General features: G+C 33.0%; 1 protein-coding gene across 2 annotated transcripts in view; it reads right to left on the reverse strand.

The window, feature by feature from the left end:
• Positions 1–23,687, reverse strand: part of TRIM9 (tripartite motif containing 9) — a 202,559-nt gene that overhangs the window by 126,886 nt on the left and 51,986 nt on the right. The window contains exons 2-3 of one of the 2 annotated variants that reach the window (XM_051978097.1): positions 18,970–19,065; positions 3,083–3,205 (exon numbers count right to left, since the gene is read on the reverse strand). In XM_051978097.1, coding sequence (XP_051834057.1) covers positions 3,083–3,205; positions 18,970–19,065 — 219 coding nt within the window. The remainder of the gene's footprint in view (positions 1–3,082; positions 3,206–18,969; positions 19,066–23,687) is intronic. The other variant, XM_051978098.1, reaches the window with a different exon arrangement.

A 23,687-nucleotide genomic window follows, 5' to 3' on the forward strand; every position in this document is an offset into this window, starting at 1 on the left:
TTGGAAATAATAATTAGGAGTTATTTTGCACAATTGTATGCCAATAAATATGATAATCTAAGTGAAATGGATGAATATTTACAAAAATATATAGCTTGCCAAGATTAACAGAGGAGGTGAACAAATTACTCAAATTTTCCTATTTTAGAAAAAGAAATTGAATTAGATATTAATCAACTCTCTAAGAAAAAATATCCAGGACCAGATGGATTTACATGTGAATTCTACCAAATATTTAAAGAACAATTTACTCCAAAACTATATAAACTATTTGAAAAAATAGGGAATGGAGTACTCCTATCAAATTCCTTTTAAGACACAGCTCAAAGGGTTTTGAGCTCTTTAGTATGGGTTTGAGTCCTGTTGTCCTAGAAATACGGGGGCTTGCACCCCTATTTTTATCCTATCAAGAACCCTTTGTGCTCCCATTATACCACATCCTAGTAAGGTCAGCTAAATAAGCTATCGGGCCCATATCACGAAAATGTTGGTTCACACCCTTCCCATATTAATGACCCCCTACATACTCATTATTTTAATCAACACACTAGCCATCATCCCCATAATAACTGCCCCAAATAACCCACGCACCACAAAAGCTGCCACAAATACTTCCTCACTCAGGCCACTGCCTCCATAACAATAATATGGTACTGATACATCAACAGGTAGGACAAAAACAGAGAAAGAAAATTATAGACCAATTTCCCTAATAAATATTGATGCTAAAATCTTAAATAAAATATTAGCAAAGAGATTACAGAAAATCATCCCCAAGATAATACACCACAACCACGTAGAATTTATACCAGGAATGCAGGGCTGGTTCAATATTAGGAAAATTATTAGAATAATTGACTATATCAATACCCAAACTAACAAAAATCATATGATTATCTCAATAGAAGCAGAAAACTATTTGACAAGATTCAATACCTATTTTTATTAAAACACTAGAGAGTATAGAAATAAGTTAAGTTTTCCTTAAAATGACAAATAGCAGTTATTTAAAGCCATCAGCAAGCATCATATGTAATGGGGATAAACTAGAACCATTCTCAATCAGCTCAGGGCTGAAACAAGGTTACCCAAGATCCCCACTACTATTCAATATTGTATAAGAAATGTAAGCTTTGGCAATAAGACAAGAAAAAGAGATTACAAGAATTAGAATAGGTGAGGAGGAACCCAAATTATCGCTCATTGCAGATGACATGATGGCATACTTAGAGAATGCTAGAGAATCAACTAAAAACTATTAGAAACAATCCATAACTTGAGCAAAGTTGCAGGACATAAAATAACTGCTCATATAACATCAGTATTTCTATATATTACCAACAAATTTCAGGAGCAGGAGATACAAAGAAAAACTCCATTTAAAATAACTGTAGATAGCATAAAATATTTGGGCGTTTACCTGCCAAGACAAAGTCAGGAACTATATGAACACAATTACAAAATACTTTCCACACAAATAAAATCCAATCTAATCTCTTGGGAAAATAGCAAGTGGTCATGGATAGGACAAGCTAACATAATAAAAATGACAATATTACCTAAATTAATCTACTTATTCAGTGTCATACCAATCAAACTTCCAAGAAATTACTTATTTCAAGAAAAAACTAGAAAAAAATAACAAAATTCATCTGCAAGAACAAAAGGTCAAGTATTTCAAGGAAATTATTTGAACAAAATGCAAATTAAGGTGGCCTAGTTGTACCAGACCTAAAACTATATTACAAAGCAATGGATCATCAAAACTATACTGGCTAAAAAATATAGTAATTGATCAGTGAGGTTTGCAGGACAAAATAGTCAATGTGTATAGTAATCTAGTATTTGACAAATCCAAATATCCAAGCTTTTGGGATAAGAACTCACTATTTGACAAAAATTGCTGGGAAAATTGAAAGTTAGTATGGCAGAAACTAGGCATTGACCCACATATAACAATCTATACCAAGATAAGATTGAAATGGGTTCATGATTTAGACATAAAGAATGATATTATAAGCAAATTAGAAGAATTTGAGAGATCATAAAGAAGAGAAAAGGATCTATATATGCAAAAATGTTTGTGGTGGTTCTTTTTGTAGTGGCAAGAAAGTGGAAACTGAGAGGCTGCTCATCAGTTGGAGAATAGTTGAAGAATTTATGGTATATGAATGTAATGGAATATTATTGTACTATAAGAAATGATTGCCAGGATGATTTCAGAAAAGCCTGGAGAGCCTGGAGAGACTTACATGAACTGATGCTAAGTGATATGAAGAGAACTAGGCAACCATTACACAAGGCAACAGCAAAATGATATGATAATCAATTATGATGGACATGGCCCTCATCAACAATGAGATTATGTAGAGCAGTTCCAATGGTCTTGTGATGAAGAAAGCCATGTGAGAGGATTGTAGGAACTGAATGTGGACCACAATGTAGTATTTTCATTATTTGTTGTTGTTGTTTGCTTGCATTTGGTTTTCTTTCTCATTTTTTTCCATTTTTCATGTTTAGACATATTTAGACACATGTTTAACATATATTGGATTACTTACTGACTGGGGAAGGAAGTGAGTAGAAGGGAGAGAAAAATTAGAACACAGTATTTTGTAGGAGTAAATGTCAAAAATTATCCACATTTATTATTTTGAAAATAAAAGGCTATAATTTAAAAAAAAGTGGCAGTGAAAAAAATTTGGAATTTTATTCTTGCTTTGGATGCATTTAAGCTCATAAAGGAAATGCTTTTATTTTTCTGTTTCTATCATTAATTCTACTGTGTAATAAACATATGAAGCAAAATCGTTAGCTATCCAATTACAGATATTTATGGCCAGTATTGAACTTTTCTTGAAAGCAAAAAATTATGTCCATTTTTTTTTGTCCACTATGAATATAAATCACTGATGTGCTTATTTTCTTTGATTCCTTATTTCTGGAAACCAAAGGGTACCCTGAATTCTTTTATGAGAGGAGAGATCAGTTACAGTGATAAAATAGCAATAAACTCTCACCAGTTGAATCTGAGATTCAACTTATTTTCTTTCTTTTTATCTTCTCATATTTCAGAACTCACCTTTAACTTGTATTCATGTTCCTTGTTGACTCTAGAAAGCAGCTGAGCTTTTCTTCTGTTGAGAGCATCAATGAGAGCATCACATTGGGCCACCAGACAAGCTTCAAATTCAACACTGTTCTCCTATAGAGAAAACAACATATGTATAACATAGATGAGATTCCAGGATCTCATCCACACTCCAAGGAAATTAGAAGAAATGAAGCTCAATGGTACCCATACTCTGTCTACATTCTTATTGAAGGGAATGAAAGGGTATTACTGAATATGATTTAGTTAGGCATACATATGTATAAATGCTTATATACGTAGATATATACTCACATATACTTATAGAATACATATCCCCACACAAATATCTCTCTTTCTTTCCCTCTCTTCTTATCCTCCTCTCTCTCTTTCTCTCTTTTTCTCTGTCTCTCTTGCAAATGATATTTTCTTTTGTTTAAGATTTTTTTTCAGCAAGGATAAAAATCAAAACTCTCCCTAAAGTTAATTTATTGAGTTCAGATAACTAATTAACATTAATATCACTAACAAAATGCTAGCATGTATATTTGGGGGTTGAAATGGAAATGTAGCCTATAGAGGAAACTAATTTACCCAATTAGAAAATATCAGCAAGGGTAAAAGTTCATCTCAAATTTTTTTCCTCACTATTGTAATGGGCTGAGGCTTGAGTTGATGCACTGAGGTCCCAAGCACATGAGGCTAAATAGTAATTGGACCATACTCTATTAATATATAAGCTTGGAGAAAGAATGGCCCCTGCCCACTCTTTGTGCAAGTCCTGATGTGTTGTATAGGAAATGACGATTTTGGTGGATGAAGGCAGGGGAATGGAAAAGGAAGGGGAAGGAGAGACTGCTTGCATTGCCATTGTGACAGCCTTTCAGCTCAGATCCCCCTCTGTTAGCTGGCTTCCTGTTGCAGCTGCCCATATTGCTATCGCAATCCACTATGAATTAATACCCTAGGTAATGGCATTCCAATGTGTAATTCACAACGCAGATACTAATTTGAAAACAAATAGAATTTTTTAGGGGGTGGATTCGGTGGGAAACATGTATTTTTTGACAAATGTAAGGAAAGTTAGATAGTTTTTACAGACTAGAAAAGAAAGGAACAAGAATAATAGTTAACACAATCTTTTAGATTTTCAAAGCTCTTAACAGTAATAATAGCTAACATATAATTCTTTAAGATTTTCTTTATATATATTTTCCTATTTGGAACTCAAAAATGCCCTTTGAAGTAGATGCTATGGATATTATCCCCATTTTACAGATAAGGAAATCCAGTCTCAGAGGAATTTTAATGACTTATTCAAAGTGTAAAAGTGGGGTTAAATGTAAATCTTGATCTCAGTCCAAGATTTCATCCACCTAATGAAAAAATGTGTTATCATTAGATTAAGGGAAATAAAGAAGAAAAAAACAGTAACCAGACTTCAAGCTTACTTATTGTAGTTATTCAGCATATTAAAAATGGCAATTCTATTGATATTGAGAACTGATCTCAAAGTCAGGAATGCTTATGTTCAACTCCTACCTTTAATACATATTGGTCAAGGGATACTAGGCAACTTAACCTCTTAGTGCTCTGAGCAATCCTCCAAGTTTAATTTGTAGAGGTGTCCAACTTGCATTTGTAGAAAGAATTTATTCACCTTGGTAATACCTCAAAAATGAAATTATGGGTATAATTTTTATTTTAGGTCTTATCTATATATTGATTGACATTTAAATCATTTGTATTAGTACCAAATATCAGTAGACAGTTAAAAATCGTTTAATACAATTAGTATTTTGCACATTAATAATCCCTACCTATGCGAAAAGCATAAGGGAAATATGAAAGGACAATGAGTGACATAAAATCCTAAAACGTGCCTTTTCCATGATGTTTAAATTTTAGATGTATATTTTTATTATAGAGTAAATATTTTCAATATCTCCCTGACATATAGCAAAAATGTTCTAGACATATTTTTATATTTTCTTTTGGATAATATTTTATTTTTCCAATTGTGTGAAAAAATAATTTTAGTATTCTTTTAAAAATTAAATTCAAAATTTTCTCCTTTCCCCTCTTATCTCTTGCCCAAGGGGGCAAGCAATTAAATATAGGTTATAGCTGTGTGATCATGTAAAAAGTTTTCCCACATTAATCATGGTATGAAAGAAAAGAGTTTTTAAAAAGAAACCAAAGATAAATAATGAATATGAAAAAAAGAAGTCTGTGATCTACATTCTGATTCTGTTAGGTCTTTCTTTGGAGATGGATAGCATTTTTCAGTCAGGACTCCTGTGCAACTGTCTTGGATCATTGTATTGCTAGAAATAGCTAAGTCATTCAGATTTGATTATGACACAATGTTACAATTATTGTGTAAAATGTTCTTCTGGTTCTGCTTATATCACTCTGCATCAGTTCATGTAAGTCTTTTCAGGTTTTTCTGAAACCAAACCATTCATCATTTCTTACAGCACATAGTATTCCATTATAATCATATAACACAACTTGTTCAGCCATTCCCCAAATGATGAGCGTCTTCTTAATTTCCACTTCTTTATTGCTACAAAAAAAGCTGCTATAAATATTTTTGTCAAATAAGTCACTTTTCTTTTTGAAATCTCTTTGGAACATAGACCTCGTAGTAGTGGTGCTGGCTCAAAGGATATGCATAATTCTATGGCCCATTTCAAATTGTTCTTTACTGCAATTGGATCAGTTCACAACTCCACCAACAGAGTTTTACTACTTTAATTTCCCCACATCCACTCCAACATTTACCATTTTCCTTTTCTGCCATATTAGCCAATCTTATAGGTATAAGGTAGTACTTCAGAATTGTTGAATTTACATTTTTTTAGTTAATAAGATAGAGAGTATTTTTATGTGACTATACATGGCTGTTTATATCTTTTGACCACTTATCATTTGGGGAATGACTTTATTCTTATTAATTTGACTCAGTTCTCTGTTTGAAAACTTAAGACTTTATCAGAAATACTTGATGTGAAGATTGTTTTCCAACTTTCTGCTTCCCTTCTAAAATCTTGGTTGCATTGATTTTGTTCTTGCAAAACTTTTTAAATTTAACATACTTAAAATTATGCACTTGCATTTCTCAAAGCTCTCTTTTTTCTAACTTAGTCCTAAATTCTTCTCTTATCAATGGTCATTTACTACTGTGCATTGGGTGCATAACCTGCTGGTCATCACTCTATTTCTTGGCCACTATGAAATTGTTTTGATGATTACTCTTTAATACAGTGAGGCAATCTTCTTTCACATTTTTCTTTAATTAATTCCTTTGACTTTCTTGACATTTTGTTCTTCCAGATGAATTTTGTTATTATTTTTCCTAGTTCTATAAAATAATTTTGGGGTAATTTGATTGGTACGTCAATGAATAAATTAATTAATCTATATAAAGCAGTCATTTTATATTGTTATTTTTATTATATATACAACATATATAATATCTAAGTAATACATATTAATACATACATACATATTTACATACATATTGTCATCTATCATTTCTATTATATTGGCTCAGCCTACATGTGAGCAAGTGATATTTTTCCAATAGTGCAGATCAAACTTCATTTGTATGAAGAGCTTTGTAACAGTGTTCATAAAGTTTCTGGCTTTGTCTTGGCAAGTAGGTTCCAAAGTACTTTTTGTCCAGAGATATTTTAAATGAGATTTCCCTTTCCACCTCTTTCATCTGAATTATGTCTATTATATAGAGAAATGATGACAAATATGTGGATTTGTTTTCTAACTTGCAACTTTCCCAAGATTTTTTATTATTTTAACTAGTTTTTAAATTGATTTTCTAAGATTTTCTAAGCATGCTATCATACCATCTGCGAAGAGTTAAATTTTTGTTTCCTCATTGCTTATTCTATGTTCTTCAATTTCTCTTTCATGTTTTATTGCTATGGCTAGCATTTCTAGTACAATATTATATGAAAGTTGTGATAATGGGCATCTTTGCTTCATTCCAATTTTATTAATCAGTCATCTAATTCATCCTTATTACAGACCTTATTACACTCATGGTTTTGATAGATACTATCTCTCATTTTCAGAAAAACTTCACGTATTCCTATTCTTTCAGTGTTTTCCTTTTTAATAGGAATGAGTGTACTTTGTCAAAACCTTTTTTTCCATCTATTGAAATAATCTTATGATTTCTGTAGACTTATTATTATTTAGTATCAATTATACTAATAGTTTTTCTAAGAGTTAACCAGGCCTATATTTCTGGTAAAATCCCACCTTGTCATTGCATATCGTCCTTGTGATATATTGCTATAATCTCCTTGCTAGTATTTTATTTAAAATTATTGCATCAATATTCATTAGGGAAATTCATCTCTAATTTGCTTTATATCTTTTGGCTTTTCCAGGCTTAGATATTAGCACCATGTTTGTGTCATTAAAGGAATTTGGTAAGATTCTTTTTTGTCTCTTTTTCAAATAGGTTATATAATATTGACATTAATTGTTCTTTAAATTTTGGTAGAATTCATTTGTGAACCCTTGTGATCTTGGGGATTTTAGGGACCTCTTTGATGGACTGTTCAGTTTCTTTTCTCAGACAGGGTTATTTAGGCAAAAATTTCCCCATCTGTTAATCTTGGAAATTTATATTTTGTAAATATTCAGTCATTTCATATAGATTGTCATATTTACCATTATATTCATGGGCAAAATAGCTCCTAATAATTGTTTTAATTTCATCCTCATTGCAGATGAATTCACTCTTTTCAGATTTCGTAATGGCAATTCAGTTTTCTTCTTTCTTTTAAAAATCAAATTAGGCCACAGCTTATCTATTTTATTGGTTTTTCATGCAAGCAGTTCCTAGTTTTATTTATTAGTTCACTTGTTTTGCTTTCAATTTTAGTAATTTCTCCTTTATTTTCATGACTTCCTATTTAATCTTTCATTGGGTGTTTTTAATTTTTCTTTTTCTAGTTTTTGAATTGTATGCTCAATTCATTGATCTGATTTGTTCCATTTTAGTTCACATAAGCATTTAAGGATATAATTTCCCACCTAACTATTATCGCTTTGGCTGCATCCCATAAGTTTGTTATATTGTCTCACTGTTGTCCTTTTATGAATTTTTTGATTGTTTTCAGGATTTGTTCTTTCCACTTATTCTTTAGTATTAGAATGTTTAGTTTCTAATTACTTTTAAATTGATTAATTAGCCCTTTATTGAATGTAATTTTTATTACATCATGACCTGAAAAGAATACATTTAATATTTCTGTTTTCCTACATTTGGTTCTGAGATTTTTTTTAAAAAAATATACTAGTTTGTTGTTAATTGTTGTATCGATGACATGTACTATTGAAATAAAGTTATATTTATTTCTATTCCCATTCAGTTTTCTGTTGGGATCTCTCATGTTTAACATTTCATATACTATTCATTTCCTTACATTTTTCTTATTTATTTTGTTAGATTTATATAATTCTTAAAGGAGCAAGTTGAGGTTTTCCATTGGTATGATTTTACTATTTTCTTCTGTACTCATTTAGCTTTTTCTTTAAGAATTTGAATGTTTTACTGAAATTAAAACAATTGTTAGGAGCTATTTTGCCCAATTATATAACAGTAAACAATGTGTATATATGTTTAATATCGGTCAGCATTGAATTACTTTTAGCAAAGCATAGTTTTCTTGCTAACTCTTTTAATTATATGTATGTATTATGTGTATATATATATACATATATATATATAATGTATGTATATGGGTATATGTGTATGTATGTATATATGTGTACATATATGCATACATATATACATATTATGCTGTCTGATATCATACTTGCTACTCCTGCTTTTTTCCTATTTCAATGGAGGCACAGTAGATTTCCCTCCAGCTCTTTACCTTTAATCTGTATGTCTCTGCTTCAGGTATGTTTCTTATGAAGAACATATTGCAGAATTTTGGTTTTTAAATCACTCTGCTATCCATTTCTTTTTTTTTTTGAGAAAATCATTCCATTCACATTCACAGTTCTGATTATTAAACAAAACTATTACTAACTAAATATTATTGCTAACTAATAATTCTCTCCATCTTATTTCCCCTTCATTTATAATTTTCTGTTTCTCTTGTCATCATCCCTAATCACCAGTGTTTTTCTTGTGATAATGACCTCTCCAATCCACCCTCCCTTCTATCAGTCCTTGTTTTTTTTTATCTTTTTTCCCTATATGGTTAAACAAATTTCTATGCTTAAATGAGTGTATATGCCATTCCATCTTTGAATCAATTCTAATGGAATTAAGTTCAATCGTTGTCTATACACCCAGCTTCCCCTTGAGTATAAAACTCTTTTACACCTTTTAAAATGAGAAAAGTTACCTCATTCTATTTCTCTTTTCCCTTGTAGTCTAGTGAAACTCTTTTTCTTTCTCCTTTAATTTAATTTAATTTTTTGTAGATTATATCTTCATAGTCAACTCACACTTGTGTCCTCCAAGCACACTCTGACTACCTTAATAAAGAAAACATTCCAAGGAATTATAACTATAATATTTCCATGTAGATTGTAAACAGTTTAATAATATTAAATTTGTCATGATTTCTTTTTCCTGTCTACCTTTTTATTCTTCTCTTGAGTCTTGTGTTTGCATGTTAAATTTTCTATTCAGCTCTAGTTTTTACATGAGGAATGCTTCCCTCAATTTCATCAAATATCCATTCTCTTTTCTCCCCCCCAAGGAATATATTCAAAATTGTGTTGCATAGATAATTCTTGATTATAATCCAAACCCCTTTGCCTTCTGGGATATCTTTTTTTTTCACAGCTTTTTATATACAAGTTATATGTATGGCTAATTTTACAGCATTGACAATTGTCAAACCTTTTGTTTCAATTTTTCCCCTCCTTCCCCTCACCCCTTGCCCTAGATGGCAGGATAGTAGATGATAAATATATTAAAGTGTAAATTTGATACACAATAAGTATACATGACCAAACCATTATTTTGCTGTACAAAAAGAATCAGACTCTGAAATATTGAACAATTAGCCTGAGAAGGAAATCCAAAATGCAGGCAGGCAAAAATATAGGGATTGGGAATTCAATGTAATGGTTCTTAGTCATCTTCCAGAGTTCTTTCCCAGGGCATAGCTGGTTCAGTTCATTACTGCTCCACTGGAATTGATTTGGTTCACCTCATTGCTAAAGATAGCCAGGTCCATCAGAATTGACCATCATATAGTATTGTTGTTGAAGTGTATAAGGATGTCCTGGCCCTGCTCATTTCACTCAGCATCAGTTCGTGTAAGTCTCTCCAGGCCTTTCTGAAATCCTCCTGTTGGTCATTTCTTAATGAACAATAATATTCCATAATATTCATATATCACAATTTATTCAGCCATTCTCCAATTGATGTGCATCTATTCAGTTTCCAGTTTCTGGCCACTACAAAGAGTGCTGCCACAAACATTCTTGTACATACAGATCCCTTTCCCTTCTTTATGATCTCTTTGGGATATAAGCCCAGTAGTAATACTGCTGTATCAAAAGGTATGCACAGTTTGATAACTTTTTGAGCATAGTTCCAAATTGCTCTCCAGAATGGTTGGATGTATTCACAATTCCACCAACAATATATTAGTGTCCCTGTTTTCCCATATCCCCTCTGACATTGCATATTATCTTTCCCTGTCATTCTAGCCAATCTGACAGGTGTGTAGTGATATCTTAGAGTTGTCTTAATTTGCATTTTTCTGATTAATAGTGACTTGGAGCATCTTTTCATATGGCTAGAAATAGTTTCAATTTCTTTGAGAATTATCTGTTCATATCCTTTGACCATTTATCAATTAGAGTCAATTCTCTATATATTTTGGAAATGAGGCCTCTATCAGAACCTTTGACTGTAAAAATATTTTCCCAGTCTATTGCTTCCCTTCTAATCTGGTCTGCATTAGTTTTGTTTGTACAAAAACTTTTCAATTTGACGTAATCAAAATTTTCTATTTTGTGATTGGTAATGATCTCTAATTCTTCTTTGGTCATAAATTCCTTCTTTTTCCACAGGTCTGAGAGGTAAATTATCCTGTGTTCCTCTAATTTATTTATAATCTCATTCTTTATGCCTAGGTCATGAACCCATTTTGACCTTATCTTGGTGTACGGTGTTAAGTGTGGGTCGATGCCTAGTTTCTGCTATACTAGTTTCCAATTTTCCAAGCATTTTTGTCAAACAGTGAGTTCTTATCCCAAAAGTTGGGGTCTTTGGGTTTGTCAAATACTAGAGTATTAAAGTAATTAACTGTTTTGTCCTTTCAACCTAACCTATTCCATTGATCAACTAATCTATTTCTTAGCCAATACCAAATGGTTTTGGTAACTGCTGCTTTATAATATAATTTTAGATCTGGTACAGCTAGACCACCTTCATTTGATTTTTTTTCATTAATTCCCTTGAAATTCTTGACCTTTTTTTTTTTCCATATGAACTTTGCTGTTATTTTTTCTAGGTTATTAAAATAGCTTTTGGGGGATCTGATTGGTATAGCACTAAACAAATAGATTAGTTTAGATAGTATTGTCATCTTTATTATATTTGCTCACCCTCTCCAAGAGCACTTAATATTTTTTCCAATTGGTTAGATCAGACTTAATTTGTGTAAAAAGTGTTTTGTAGTTTTGCTCATAAAGTTTCTGATTTTCCCTTGACAGATAGAGTCCTAAGTATTTTATACCATCAGTAGTTACTTTAAATGGAATTTCTCTTTGTAACTATGATTTGGATTTTGTTAGTGATATATAAGAATGCTGATGATTTATGTGGGTTTATTTTGTATCCTGTAACTTTGCTAAAGTTGTGGATTATTTCTAATAACTTTTTAGTAGAATCTCTGGGGTTCTCTAAGTATACCATCATATCATCAGCAAAGAGTGATAATTTGGTTTCCTCATTGCCTACTCTAATTCCTTTAATCTCTTTCTCAACTCTTATTGCCAAAGCTAGCATTTCTAATACGATATTGAATTTAATGGTGATAGTGGGCAACCTTGTTTCACTCCTAATCTTATTGGGAATGGTTGCAGTTTTTCCCTATTACATAGGATGCTTACTGATGGTTTTTAATAGATGCTTACTGATTAGTTTAAGGAAAAGTCCGTTTATTCCTATACTCTCAAGTGTTTTTAATAGAAATGAATATTGGATTTTATCAAATACTTTTTCTGCATCTATTGAGATGATCATATGGTTTTTGTTAATTTGGTTATTAATATGGCCAATTATTCTGATAGTTTTCCTAATATTGAACCAGCTCTGCATTCCTGGTATAAATCCTACTTGATCATAGTGTATTATCCTGGGAATGATTTTCTGTAGTCTTTTTGCTAATATCTTGCATCAATAGTCATTAGGGAGATTGGTGTATAATTTTCTTTTTCTGTTTTCAGCCTACTTGGTTTAGATATCAGTACCATGTCTATGTCACAAAAGGAATTTGGTAGGACTCCTTCATTCCCTATTTTATCAAATAATTTATATAGCATTAGGGCCAATTGTTCTTTAAATGTTTGATAGAATTCACATGTAAATCCATTTGGTCCTAGGGATTTTTTTCTTAGGGACTATTCAAGCAATTTACTTCCTCCTCTGTTAATCTGGGAAGCCTATATTTTTGGAGGTAGTCATCCATTTCACTTCGATTATCAAATTTATTGGCATAAAGTCGGACAAAGTAACTACTAATTATTTCTCTAATTTCCTCTTGATTGGTGGAAAGTTCTCCCTTTTCATTTTTAAGACTACTAATTTGATTTTCCTCCTCCTTTTTCTAATCAGATTTACCAAAGGCTTATCTATTTTATTGTTTTTTTTCATAGAACCAACTCTTAGTTTTATTTATTAGTTCAATAGTTTTTATTTTTTACTTTCAATATCATAATATTTCTTTTAATTTTAGAATTTCAAATTTAGTATTTGATTGGGGGGGGCTTTAATTTGGTCTTTTTCTAGCTTTTTTTAGTTGCAAGCACAATTCATCGATCTTCTCTTTCTCTGTTTTATTCAAGTAAGCCTCTAAAGATATAAAATTTCCTCTTATTACCACTTTGGCTGCATCCCACAAATTTTGGTATGATGTCTCATGATTGTCATTATCTTAAGTGAAATTATTAATTGTGTCTATAATTTGCTGTATCATCCAATCATTCTTTAAGATGAAATTGTTTAGTTTCCAATTACTTTTTGGTCTATTTACCCCTAACTTTTTGTTGAAGGTAGTTTGTATTGCATCGTGGTCTGAAAAGAAAGCATTTACTATTTCTGCTTTCTTGCATTTAATTTTGAAGTCTTTATGTCCTAATATATGGTCAATTTTTGAATAGGTTCCATGAACTGCTGAGAAGAAAATATATTTCTTTCTGTCTCCATTCAGTTTTCTCCAAAGATCTATCATACCTAATTTTTCTAATATTCTATTTACCTCTTTAATTTCTTTCTTATTTGTTTTGTGGTTTGTTTTGTCTAATTCTGAGAGTGCAAGGTTGAGATCTCCCACTATTACAGTTTTGCTATTTCTTCTTGCTACTCTCTTAACTTCTCCTTTAGAAGTTAGATGCTATACCACTTGGTGCATATGTGTTTAGTATTGATATTGCTTCATTGTCTGTGCTATCCCTTAGCAAGATACTGTTACCTTCCTTATCTCTTTTGATTAGATAAATTTTTGCATTTGCTTGAACTGAGATAAAGATGGCTACCCCTGCTTTTTTGACTTCCCCTGAAGCATAATAGATTCTGCTCTAGCCTTTTACCTTTACTCTGTGTATATCTCCCTGCTTTAAATGTGTTTCCTGTAAACAACATATTGTAGGGTTCTGACTTTTGATCCAGTCTGCTATCTGCCTCTTCTTTATGGGAGAGTTCATCCCATTCACATTTATGGTTAAAATGACTAATTCTGTATTTCCTGCCATCTTGTTATCTCCAGATTATGTTTTTCTTTTACTTGCCCCGCCCCCAACCCTCTTTCCCAGTTTTAAACTTATGTGCAACACTTGTATCATGCCGCTCACTCTCTTTAGGATCCTCCCTGCCCCCGCTTTGAATCTTTTCCCCTTTCTTATATCCTTCCCTTATTACTCTTTTTCTTTTCCCTTTTCCTCTCCCCCTTTTTAATGAGGCAAGAAAGGATTTTCTGTAAAACAAGTATGTCCATTATTTTCTCTTTGAGCCAACTCTGATGAGAATAAGATTCACATAATATTCCTCCCCCTCTTTGAGTTCCCTCAGATATGATAATTTTCCTTTGCCTCTTCATGGGATGTATGAGTTGTAGTAGTCAAGCCCTATTTTTGAGGCTGAATATAATATTGATAGTGAGGGTAAGAGAGGAGCTTAGAAAGTCTCATGTGCCTTCTCCGCCATCTTGGCTCCCCTTCTGGGATAACATAATCCATGCCCTTTGAGCCTTTAATATAAAAGCTGCTAAATATTTTGTTTTCTTAACTATTGGTTCTATGACATATAAATTGATTCTTTTAGATACTTTCATTATTTTCTTCTTGAAATGGGAGCTGTAGAATTTGGCTATAATATTCTGGGGAGTTTTCATTCTGAGATTTCTTTCTTGATGTAAAATTCTTTCAATTTATATTTGTCTTCTGGTTCTAGGATAACAAGACATCTTTCCTTGATCAATTCTTAATATATGATGTTTACCACTAATGTATTGTTGGTAGAGTTGAGAAGTGGTCAAACCATTCTAGAGAGCAATTTGGAATTATATCCAAAGGGCAATCACATTGTGCAAACCCTTTTATCCAGCAATATTACTATTAGATCTGTATCCCAAAGAAATAATAAAAAGAGAAAAGGACTTATATGGACAAAAATATGTGTAGCAGCTTTTATTGCGTTTGTAAAAAAATTGGAAATTAAGAAGATTGCCATCAGTTGGGGAATAACTGAACAAATTGTGGTATATAAATGCAATGGAATATTATTATGCCATAAGAAATTGGGTGTAGGCAGATTCCAGAAAACAAACTTAGAACAATTAATACAAAGGAAAGTGAGAAGAACCAAGAGAGCATTGTACGTAGTAATAGGAATATTTGTGATGATCAATTATGATTGACATAGCTCTTATCAACAATATGATTCAAGACAATTACAAAAGACATAATGGAAAATGCTATCTATATGGAGAAAAGATTGAATGCACATCAAAGCACACTATTTTCACTTTATTTGTCATGATTCTTTTTCCTTTTGTAACTTGCATTATTATTATGTCATGGTTGTTTTGGCAAACTATCTCTTCATTGACAACATAAATGATATGGAAATAGTTTTGTACATATATAACCTACAACAAATTTTTTGTCATTTTAGGAAGGGATGAAGGGCAAGAGAGAGAAAATTTGGAATGAAAAAATTTTATTAAACTTAATGTTTAAAATTATCTTTACATGTAATTGGAAAAAAAATAAAATAGCACTGGGAATGCTACCAAAAAAATGAAGGGGGCCAGATCCAAAATAGTACAGTAGACAGGACTTTGCCTGAGCTCTTCCTGGCTTCTCTAAGAATCAATACTAGGTCAAGACTCTGAATGGATTTTGTAGTGACAGAACCCACAGATATTTGGAGTGTAATGAATTTACCACAGAAGATATCTTGGAATGATTTCAGGAAAGGTCTGTACAAAGTGGGGGGGGGGGGCAGGAAGGGGAAAGACATGGGCCAGTGCAGGCACAGTGCAGGGAGGCCCAGGGTGGAGAGGCCTGACACCAGGAATGTAATGGGATGCTCTTAGCCAAAATACAGTATTATTGGTTACCCTGTCCTGGTTCAGAAAGTTAGTGGATCAATGGACTAGTGGTGAGACCACTAAAGCAACTACAAAAACACAAATACTGAGCCCCTAAATTTCAGCATAATAGACAGATTTGATCAGGCCCATCCAGTACTGTGAGGAAGCCTGAACCCCCCACTGCCTTAGAGTAGTGAGAAGCCCCTTTTGCGCTGTAGAAGAAACTTGGTACAATCTGTACCCTAGAAGCAATCTTCAGCCTTTGAAATTGAGCAAAAAAGGGGGGGGGGGCAGCTAGGTGGTATAGTGGATAGTGCACCAGGTCTGAAGTCAGGAGGACCTGAGTTCAAATCTGGTCTCAAATACTTAATAGTTCCTAGTTTTGTGACCCTGGACAAGTCACTTAACCCTAATTGCCTCAACAAAATATATAGAAGGATAATAGTGTTGTAAGGATTGAATAAGATAATATTTGTAAAGTGTTCTCAGAGGAATGTTGTAACTAAATTCCAGAATTGTTAGATCAAGGAGAAAATACTGCCAGCAACCAGAAAAAAAATAATTCAACTATCAAGGAGCCTTAGTCAGGATTACCCATGCCCTAGCAGTTCTCCCTTTAAAGAATAAGATGGCCTGAAATATATTGGAGAGTACAGAAGCATGGATTACAGCCAAGAATCAACTACCCAACAAAGCTACACATTATTTTTCATGAAAAAAAAAATGGACACTTATTCAAATAGGGGATTTGCAATTATTTTTTTATAAAAAACCAAATCTGAATATGAAATTTAATCTTGAAATACAGAGCTCAAGAGAATCATAACAAGATAAAGAGGGAAAAGAAAAGAAAACTATGTTTTTAAAAGTTAAAATGTTTACATCGCTACCTGAGAAAATGATATGCATAACTCTTGAGAATTGTATCTTTGTTAGGAGTATACTTAGAGTGTGTAGGTGTAAGGTGACTTTAATGTGATGATTTAAAAAAAGAGAAATTAGAGGTAGAAAAGGGAGTGTACTGGAAAAAGAGGAATGGGGAGGTAAAATGGGGATAAATTACATCACATGAAGAAGCAAAAAAGACCTATTATGGTTGAAAGAAGGGAATGAGATAAGCATTGTTTGAACTTTAATCCCATAAAATTTAGCTCAAGGAGATATATTTGTCTATTTTATAGAAATATCAGATATATTTAATTTCTTACAGTAACTTGTCTCACCCTATAGGGAAGTAAGAGAGGAAAAGGGAAAGGAAAAGGGAAGGATAATAAAATGGAGGGCAGAAATAGAAGAGGAAAGGTATAAGAAAGGGGGAAAGATTAAGATGGGAGGGCAGACTGAGGGAATTGCTGGTCAGAAGCAAAACACTGGTGAGGAAGGGAAGGGGGAAAGGAGAGAGAAAAGTATAAAGTGGGGACAATAAGATATCAGGAAATACAGAGTTAGTAATTATAACTGTGAATGTGAATTATCTCTCCCATAAAATGGAAACAGCAGACTGGATTAAAAGCCACGTTATTTACAAGAAACATATTTGAAATGGAGAGATACATATGGAGTAAAGGTAAAAAGGTTGGAGCAGAATCTATTATGTTTCAACTGACATAAAAAAGCATGATCTTAGGTTAAGCAAAAACAAAAAAAAAAAACTGAATTAAAAAGGATTTTACATCTTGCTAAATTGTACCATAGATAATGAAGTAATATCAGTGCTAAGCATGTATGCATCAAGTGGTATAGCATCCAAATTCCTGGAGGAGAAGTTAAGATAGGTGCACAGAAAAATGGAGAGCAAAACTATATTAGTGGGGGATCTCAACATCTCACCATCAGAACTAGAAAAATGAAAACACAAAATAAACAAAAAAGAAGTTGAGGTAAACAGAATTTTAGAAAAGTTAGACATGATAGACTATTGGAGAAAGTTGAATGGAAACAGAAAGGAATGTTTTTTTTTTCTTGGCAGTACATGGAACTTATATAAAAGTTGACCATATATCAGGGCATAAAAACATTAAAATCAAATACAGAAAGGTAAAAATAGTAAATGAATATTTTTCAGATCATGATGCTTGGATCCACGGTGTTTCTCACTCACAGGAGATGGGATGGTGAAGAGAGAAAGTTTTGCCATTCCTTTCAATCTCAGCATCAATGATAAATACACACTTTTGATTGCAAGAACATATCTTTGCCTAGATGAGTATAAGATTGATCTCAAGTCCATTGCTTTCTTTCTGCTTTGGGTTTGTTTCATTGAGAATACCAATCATCTCAGCTTGGCTAAGATGACAGGAAAAAATAATGATAAATGTGGGAAAACTGGTACACTAATGCATTTTTGGTAGAGTTGAGAAATGATTTAACCATTCTGGATATCAATTTAGAACTATATCTAGAGAACCATAAAACTCTGCATACCCTTTGATCCAATAGTGTCTAGGGGTTATAAAAAAGGTAAAAGGATCCATATGTGCAATAATTTCCATAGCATCCTTTTGGATGCAGAAGAAATGATGAATTAGGCTGATTTCAGAAAATTCTAGAAAGACTTACATGAACTAATGCTGAGTGAAGTGAGCAGAATCAAGAGAATATTGTATACAGCAACAAGAAAATTATGACTTGGCTCTTAAAAATGAGGTGATTCAAGGCAATTCCAATAGAATTGTGATGGAAAGAGCCATCTGCATACAGAGAGAAAACTACTGATACTGAATGTGGATTGAAGCATAGTATTTTCATATTTTTGTTATTTTGTATTTGTTTGTTTTTTCTTTCTTATTTTTTTCCTTTTCATCTGATTTGCAACATGGCAAATATGTCTATATAGGATTGCTTACTGTCTAGGAAATGGGGTAAGGAGGGAAAAAAATTGGAACATAAGGTTTTGCAAAAGTGAATGTTGAAAACTTTCTTTGCATGTATTGGAAAAATGAAAGGCTATTTAAAAATAAAAGTCAGTTATCTTTTTTGGGGGAAAGGCTGGCTGTAGCATGATCACTTATGAACCTTTTAGGAATCATTTTACATATCTAATCATACCTGGATTTGCTGAACCATATTTCTCAGTTGCACCAGGAATTCTTTTGCTTCTTTCGCTCTGTCTGATAATCCATTCAGAGCCTGGGAGAGCTGGCTCTGCAAAGAAAAAAATACAGCATTTGTAATCATTTAAAATAAATACTAAGCAAATTAAATGAAACTCTCTAAATTTGTCCATGAGAATAAAATCATTTAGGTTAAAAGTTTCCTTTTCCACGCAAGAAGCTTGCTCACTTGTAAATATTTTTAAAAGATTATACTGAGATTCTATTGCAAAGTGTCAAAGTAGCACAAGCATCTCAAGCCACCAACCAGCCAGATTTATATCCAATGGTCACTTTTAAGATCTAGCCATAAAGAAAACAATATTCACAATGAATTCAATGGAAAGAACAATCACAAAATAAATGAAAGTGAATACAGCAAAATTTCAAAGGACAAGTTTGGGCCCAAAGAAAAGATATGAAAAAGACATTTTCCCTCACTTCTTTGCAGAGTTGAGGGGTCCACAAGTGCAGAACACTGCATATGTTGTCAACTTTTTGATATATTAATTTTATTGATTTTTTTTCTCTTTAAAATTCTTCATTATATGTGATCACTCAAAAAAGAAAGTGGAAGTGATATGGGATCTGAAGGAGTTTAGGTTATATAAAAACAAAGTCTATTAATATAATGACTTTTAAAAATTCTAGTCATTCTAATATCATTACAATCCCCTGAAAAAAGAAGTGTGGAGTCTTAGAACCAGAAGAAATTTCATTAACCACTGCAAATTCGAAAAGGAATTATTGCTATAATATAAAGAATAAGAGATTGTTCAGTCCTTGCTAATAACTAATGAGTATAATCACTATTTTTAAGGCACCCTGTTCTATTTTGGAATGGGTGTGATTATGAGGTTTTCCTTCATATTTAAAAATAATTCAAGTCTCTTCATATTCTAAACTTCTATATGAAGTTAACTCTTTGCAACTTCCACCCATCACAATTCTTTAAATACTCAAAATTGCTATATTTTCTTCCCAAGTTTTATCTTTCCAGACTAAGTATCACTAGTTTATTCATTGTTATGAATATTCAGTGAATATATTAAAGGAATGAATTCAAGACTCTTCAATATATGAGCTTAAGATAAAGCTTTAGATATAATCTGATCGGGACAGAGAACAAAAGTATTATAACCACTTTATTCCTGCAAATTCTTTTCTTGTTGATTATAGCTGTCTGCTAACTTGTATTTATTGTTGCACACTTAACCCCCCCAGATTTCTTCCAGAAAATTTGTCTAACCAAAAAAACAGTCATCTGCTAATTTCCCTCTTAGTTTAACATAAGTTTCTGCAAAAACTTCTACAAACTATATCTTACTTGTCTGTTGTAATCTAGTACAATCAGTTTTTGAAGTGAATTTAGAAAATAACCCAGATATTTTTTAGTGATATTTATATTCTTTTCTTGCTTTAATTAACATTCCTTTTCCATTTTTATTTTATCTTCCTTTCTATTCCTTTCAATTACTAATCATCATTTATAGATAAAAAGTAGAAATTTGTTACTATGGGAGGGATAATGGAAGACAATTAGTATGTTGTAGCAGAAGATGAAAATTATTTTGACCTTTGTGAAAACTGTAGTGTTCTTTGTTAGTTTCTGGAGGTCTCTGGGGGAGCCTTCTTTTCAAGCAAAGTAATCACCACAAGAATAGCCAGGTGTTAAAATTCAAATTCTTTATTATCTCCTTCAAAATCTTATCTCCTTCACTTGGGGCTCAGCTAGTTTGCTGGAGGACCTTAGACAGGACTTGGTTTCAGTGGAGAAAATGCAAGAGAATAGGTCAGCCACTATGGTGGTCTGAAATGAAGTGAATCTGTCTCTGAGTTCTTCTGAGTCTGCCCCAGTCTCTTCCAAAGTGCAGAAAGGAGGAGAGCCACCAGGAGCCTGATCAAAGATGGAATGAATGTTTCTCTTTGAATCTGAGAGCTTGAGCTCCTGCCTCCAGTCCTCTGCCTTCTTTGAGTCTCACCCTGGCTGAGTTTGTCCCAGATTATATGCTGTATTCTAATTACATTATCATAGATGTGAATCTTGTGGAACTATATTAATTACTAAGTACATGTACTGAATTAGAGAACTATTAATCGCCATTCCTAACTAGAAAACCACTGTCTTATCAATTCCATTTAGTTAGCACCTTGTAAGAATCCTTGTTTCAAGTACAGAGTTCTGGCCCATAACAAAAAGCAATTTGGGATTTAAAAAGTGATGAAAATATCTATACTCTTGGATCCAAAGAACTAAATGCTAGGCTAATATACTACCAAGACCAAATAGAAAAAGAAAAACCTCATAATGTCTCTGAATCATCCTGGCTGAAGCTTCTAGCTTATATGCTCCACACTGAGTACAAACCAATCATTCTATCCCCAGGAAACCATTATTTGTTGTAGGATTAAACCAATGCTAAACTAGATTTAACCATTGTCTTCTTAATTCCACTTCGTACCTTGTTTCAAGTTCTGGTCCATAGCATCTCCTTGTAGGATTAAATCAATCATACTGAACCATGCTAAATTAAATAACTATTGTCTCTATCAATTCCACTGACTTAGTAGCTTGTAAGAATCCTTAGTTTCAAGTTCAGAGTTCTGGCTCCTGCTTTTTTTTTTGTTTTTAGGACATAGATGGTCATGACCTCCCTGACTTCTCAAGGAAGTGAGAACCCCAAAAAAGGAGGTGATCACACCTTCCCAGACTGCTCAAAAAAGGGTGAAAACACCATAAAAGGAGGTGATCACACCCTCCTTGACATCTCAGGAAGGGAGATGAAAACACTAAAGGAAAGGAGAAATCAAATCAGATTAGTAAGTTTCTGAAGGGGCTCACTCTTAAAACAGGTATACATAAATCCATCAATATGGGAGGTATTACATATAATTACATAAATTATATAAACACATAGCAATATAACACAGATTAGTAGTGATGTAACAAATAACATGAATCAACATGAGGAATTATACATATCCATAACTCCTAGAAATAGTTCAAAAGGAATCTATTATCCATTAGTTCATGTGCCAGGAATCCAATAATTCCTGCAAATTTTGAAGTCCTTCAATAGTATTATTATGAGTTAGGGAATCCAATGATTCCTGATGATTTTCAAGTCCTGAACCAATCTTTATCAACAATTTTTCATCTCAGGAAATCCAATGATTCCTGAGGGTTTTGAAATTCTTTAATTGTCTCATTATCAGCCATGCTCTTTCAGTGTCAGATGTTCTTAGATCTTCTTTGTTTCGAGGTTTTTCTCTTTTTCTATCTCTCTCCAGGTGCTGTTGGCACCCATCTGATTCCTTCTCCATCTCTAGAAATACAAGCAAACCCTTTCTCCCAAGCAGTTAACCTTTCTAGTCCCTTCTATTTACCACTTTCGAAATCTCTTCTCACCACCTGGCAATCACATTGGAGCTACTCACACTGGACACTGCCCTTCTGTTGGATTAAAAAACCTGTATTCTCCCCAATTATAATCCCTTTCTGCCATGTGATTGCTTTTTGGCTGAAAGAATATGTAATCCCTTTCTGCCATGTGATTGCTTTTTGGCTGATAGAATATGTAATCCCTTTCTGCCATGTGATTGCTTTTCAGCTGATTGATCACATCAGAGTCCTGAACTTCAAAAGATGTAACCTAGGCTGCCATCATGCCCCACCTGTCTTTTGTATCTCTTGGAGCTGGGCCCTGCTTCTCATTTCTCTGGGTCAATCTACATTCTGAGGCCCAGTGGAAACCTCAGTTGCATTTTAGACATAGGATTTTGGGTCTTCTCTCACCCTGTCCTCTCACTCTATCTCTAAACCAACATTGGACTCTCAGATGTCCTATTTTTCCACACTGAAAACATCGATAAGTCTCTCTAGAAGTCCCTTGCCAAGAGGGACCCTGTCTTCATGTTCTTCATAGTCTGGGTATAATAAGCACTTGTTACCACTGTGGCACAGTATCTTATGATCTCCTCTAAAGGAGCATCTTTGTGTAGTCCCCATATTGTAATGACTGCGTATTTAAAATCAGCCGGAGTCAGGAATTCAGGTTAAGGGGAAAAGCTTTAATATTTATTGAAGTGAAGAGATGAATAAGGATTGCGATAGCAATATGGGCAGCTGCAACAGGAAGCCAGCTAACAGAGAGAGATCTGAGCTGAGCAAACCATCGCAATGGCAATGCAAAAAATAAAATCGTCATTTCCTATACAACACATCAGGGCTTGCACAAAAAGTGGGAGGGGCCATTCTTTCTCCAAGCTTATATATTATATTAATATAATATGTATAATAGTATGGTCCAATTACTATTTAGCCTCATGTGCTTGGGACCTCAGTGCATCAACTCAAGCCTCAGCCCATTACACCGTATAATTCTTCTGCAAACCTCATTAACATTTTCCTTATCCAGTTGTCTTATCAAATTCTTGTAACTGCATTTTCTCTAATGGTTTTTGTGATAGTTGTTTGTAGATGTCCAACAAAATCAGCAAAAGATTCATTGGGATCTTGCTCTATTTTTCTGAAGACTTCCCCTCAATCTTTCCCTGGGTGGGAACACCAAGCTTTTATTGCAGCAGAAGCAATTTGTTCACAACCTGTTATGAGGTAATTAGTCTGTGCTGAGTTGTCTGCATACTGACCTTCACCTGCTAGTTGGTCAAAAG

Source organism: Antechinus flavipes, chromosome 2, assembly GCF_016432865.1.
Source record: "Antechinus flavipes isolate AdamAnt ecotype Samford, QLD, Australia chromosome 2, AdamAnt_v2, whole genome shotgun sequence".
Classification (NCBI taxonomy): domain Eukaryota; kingdom Metazoa; phylum Chordata; class Mammalia; order Dasyuromorphia; family Dasyuridae; genus Antechinus; species Antechinus flavipes.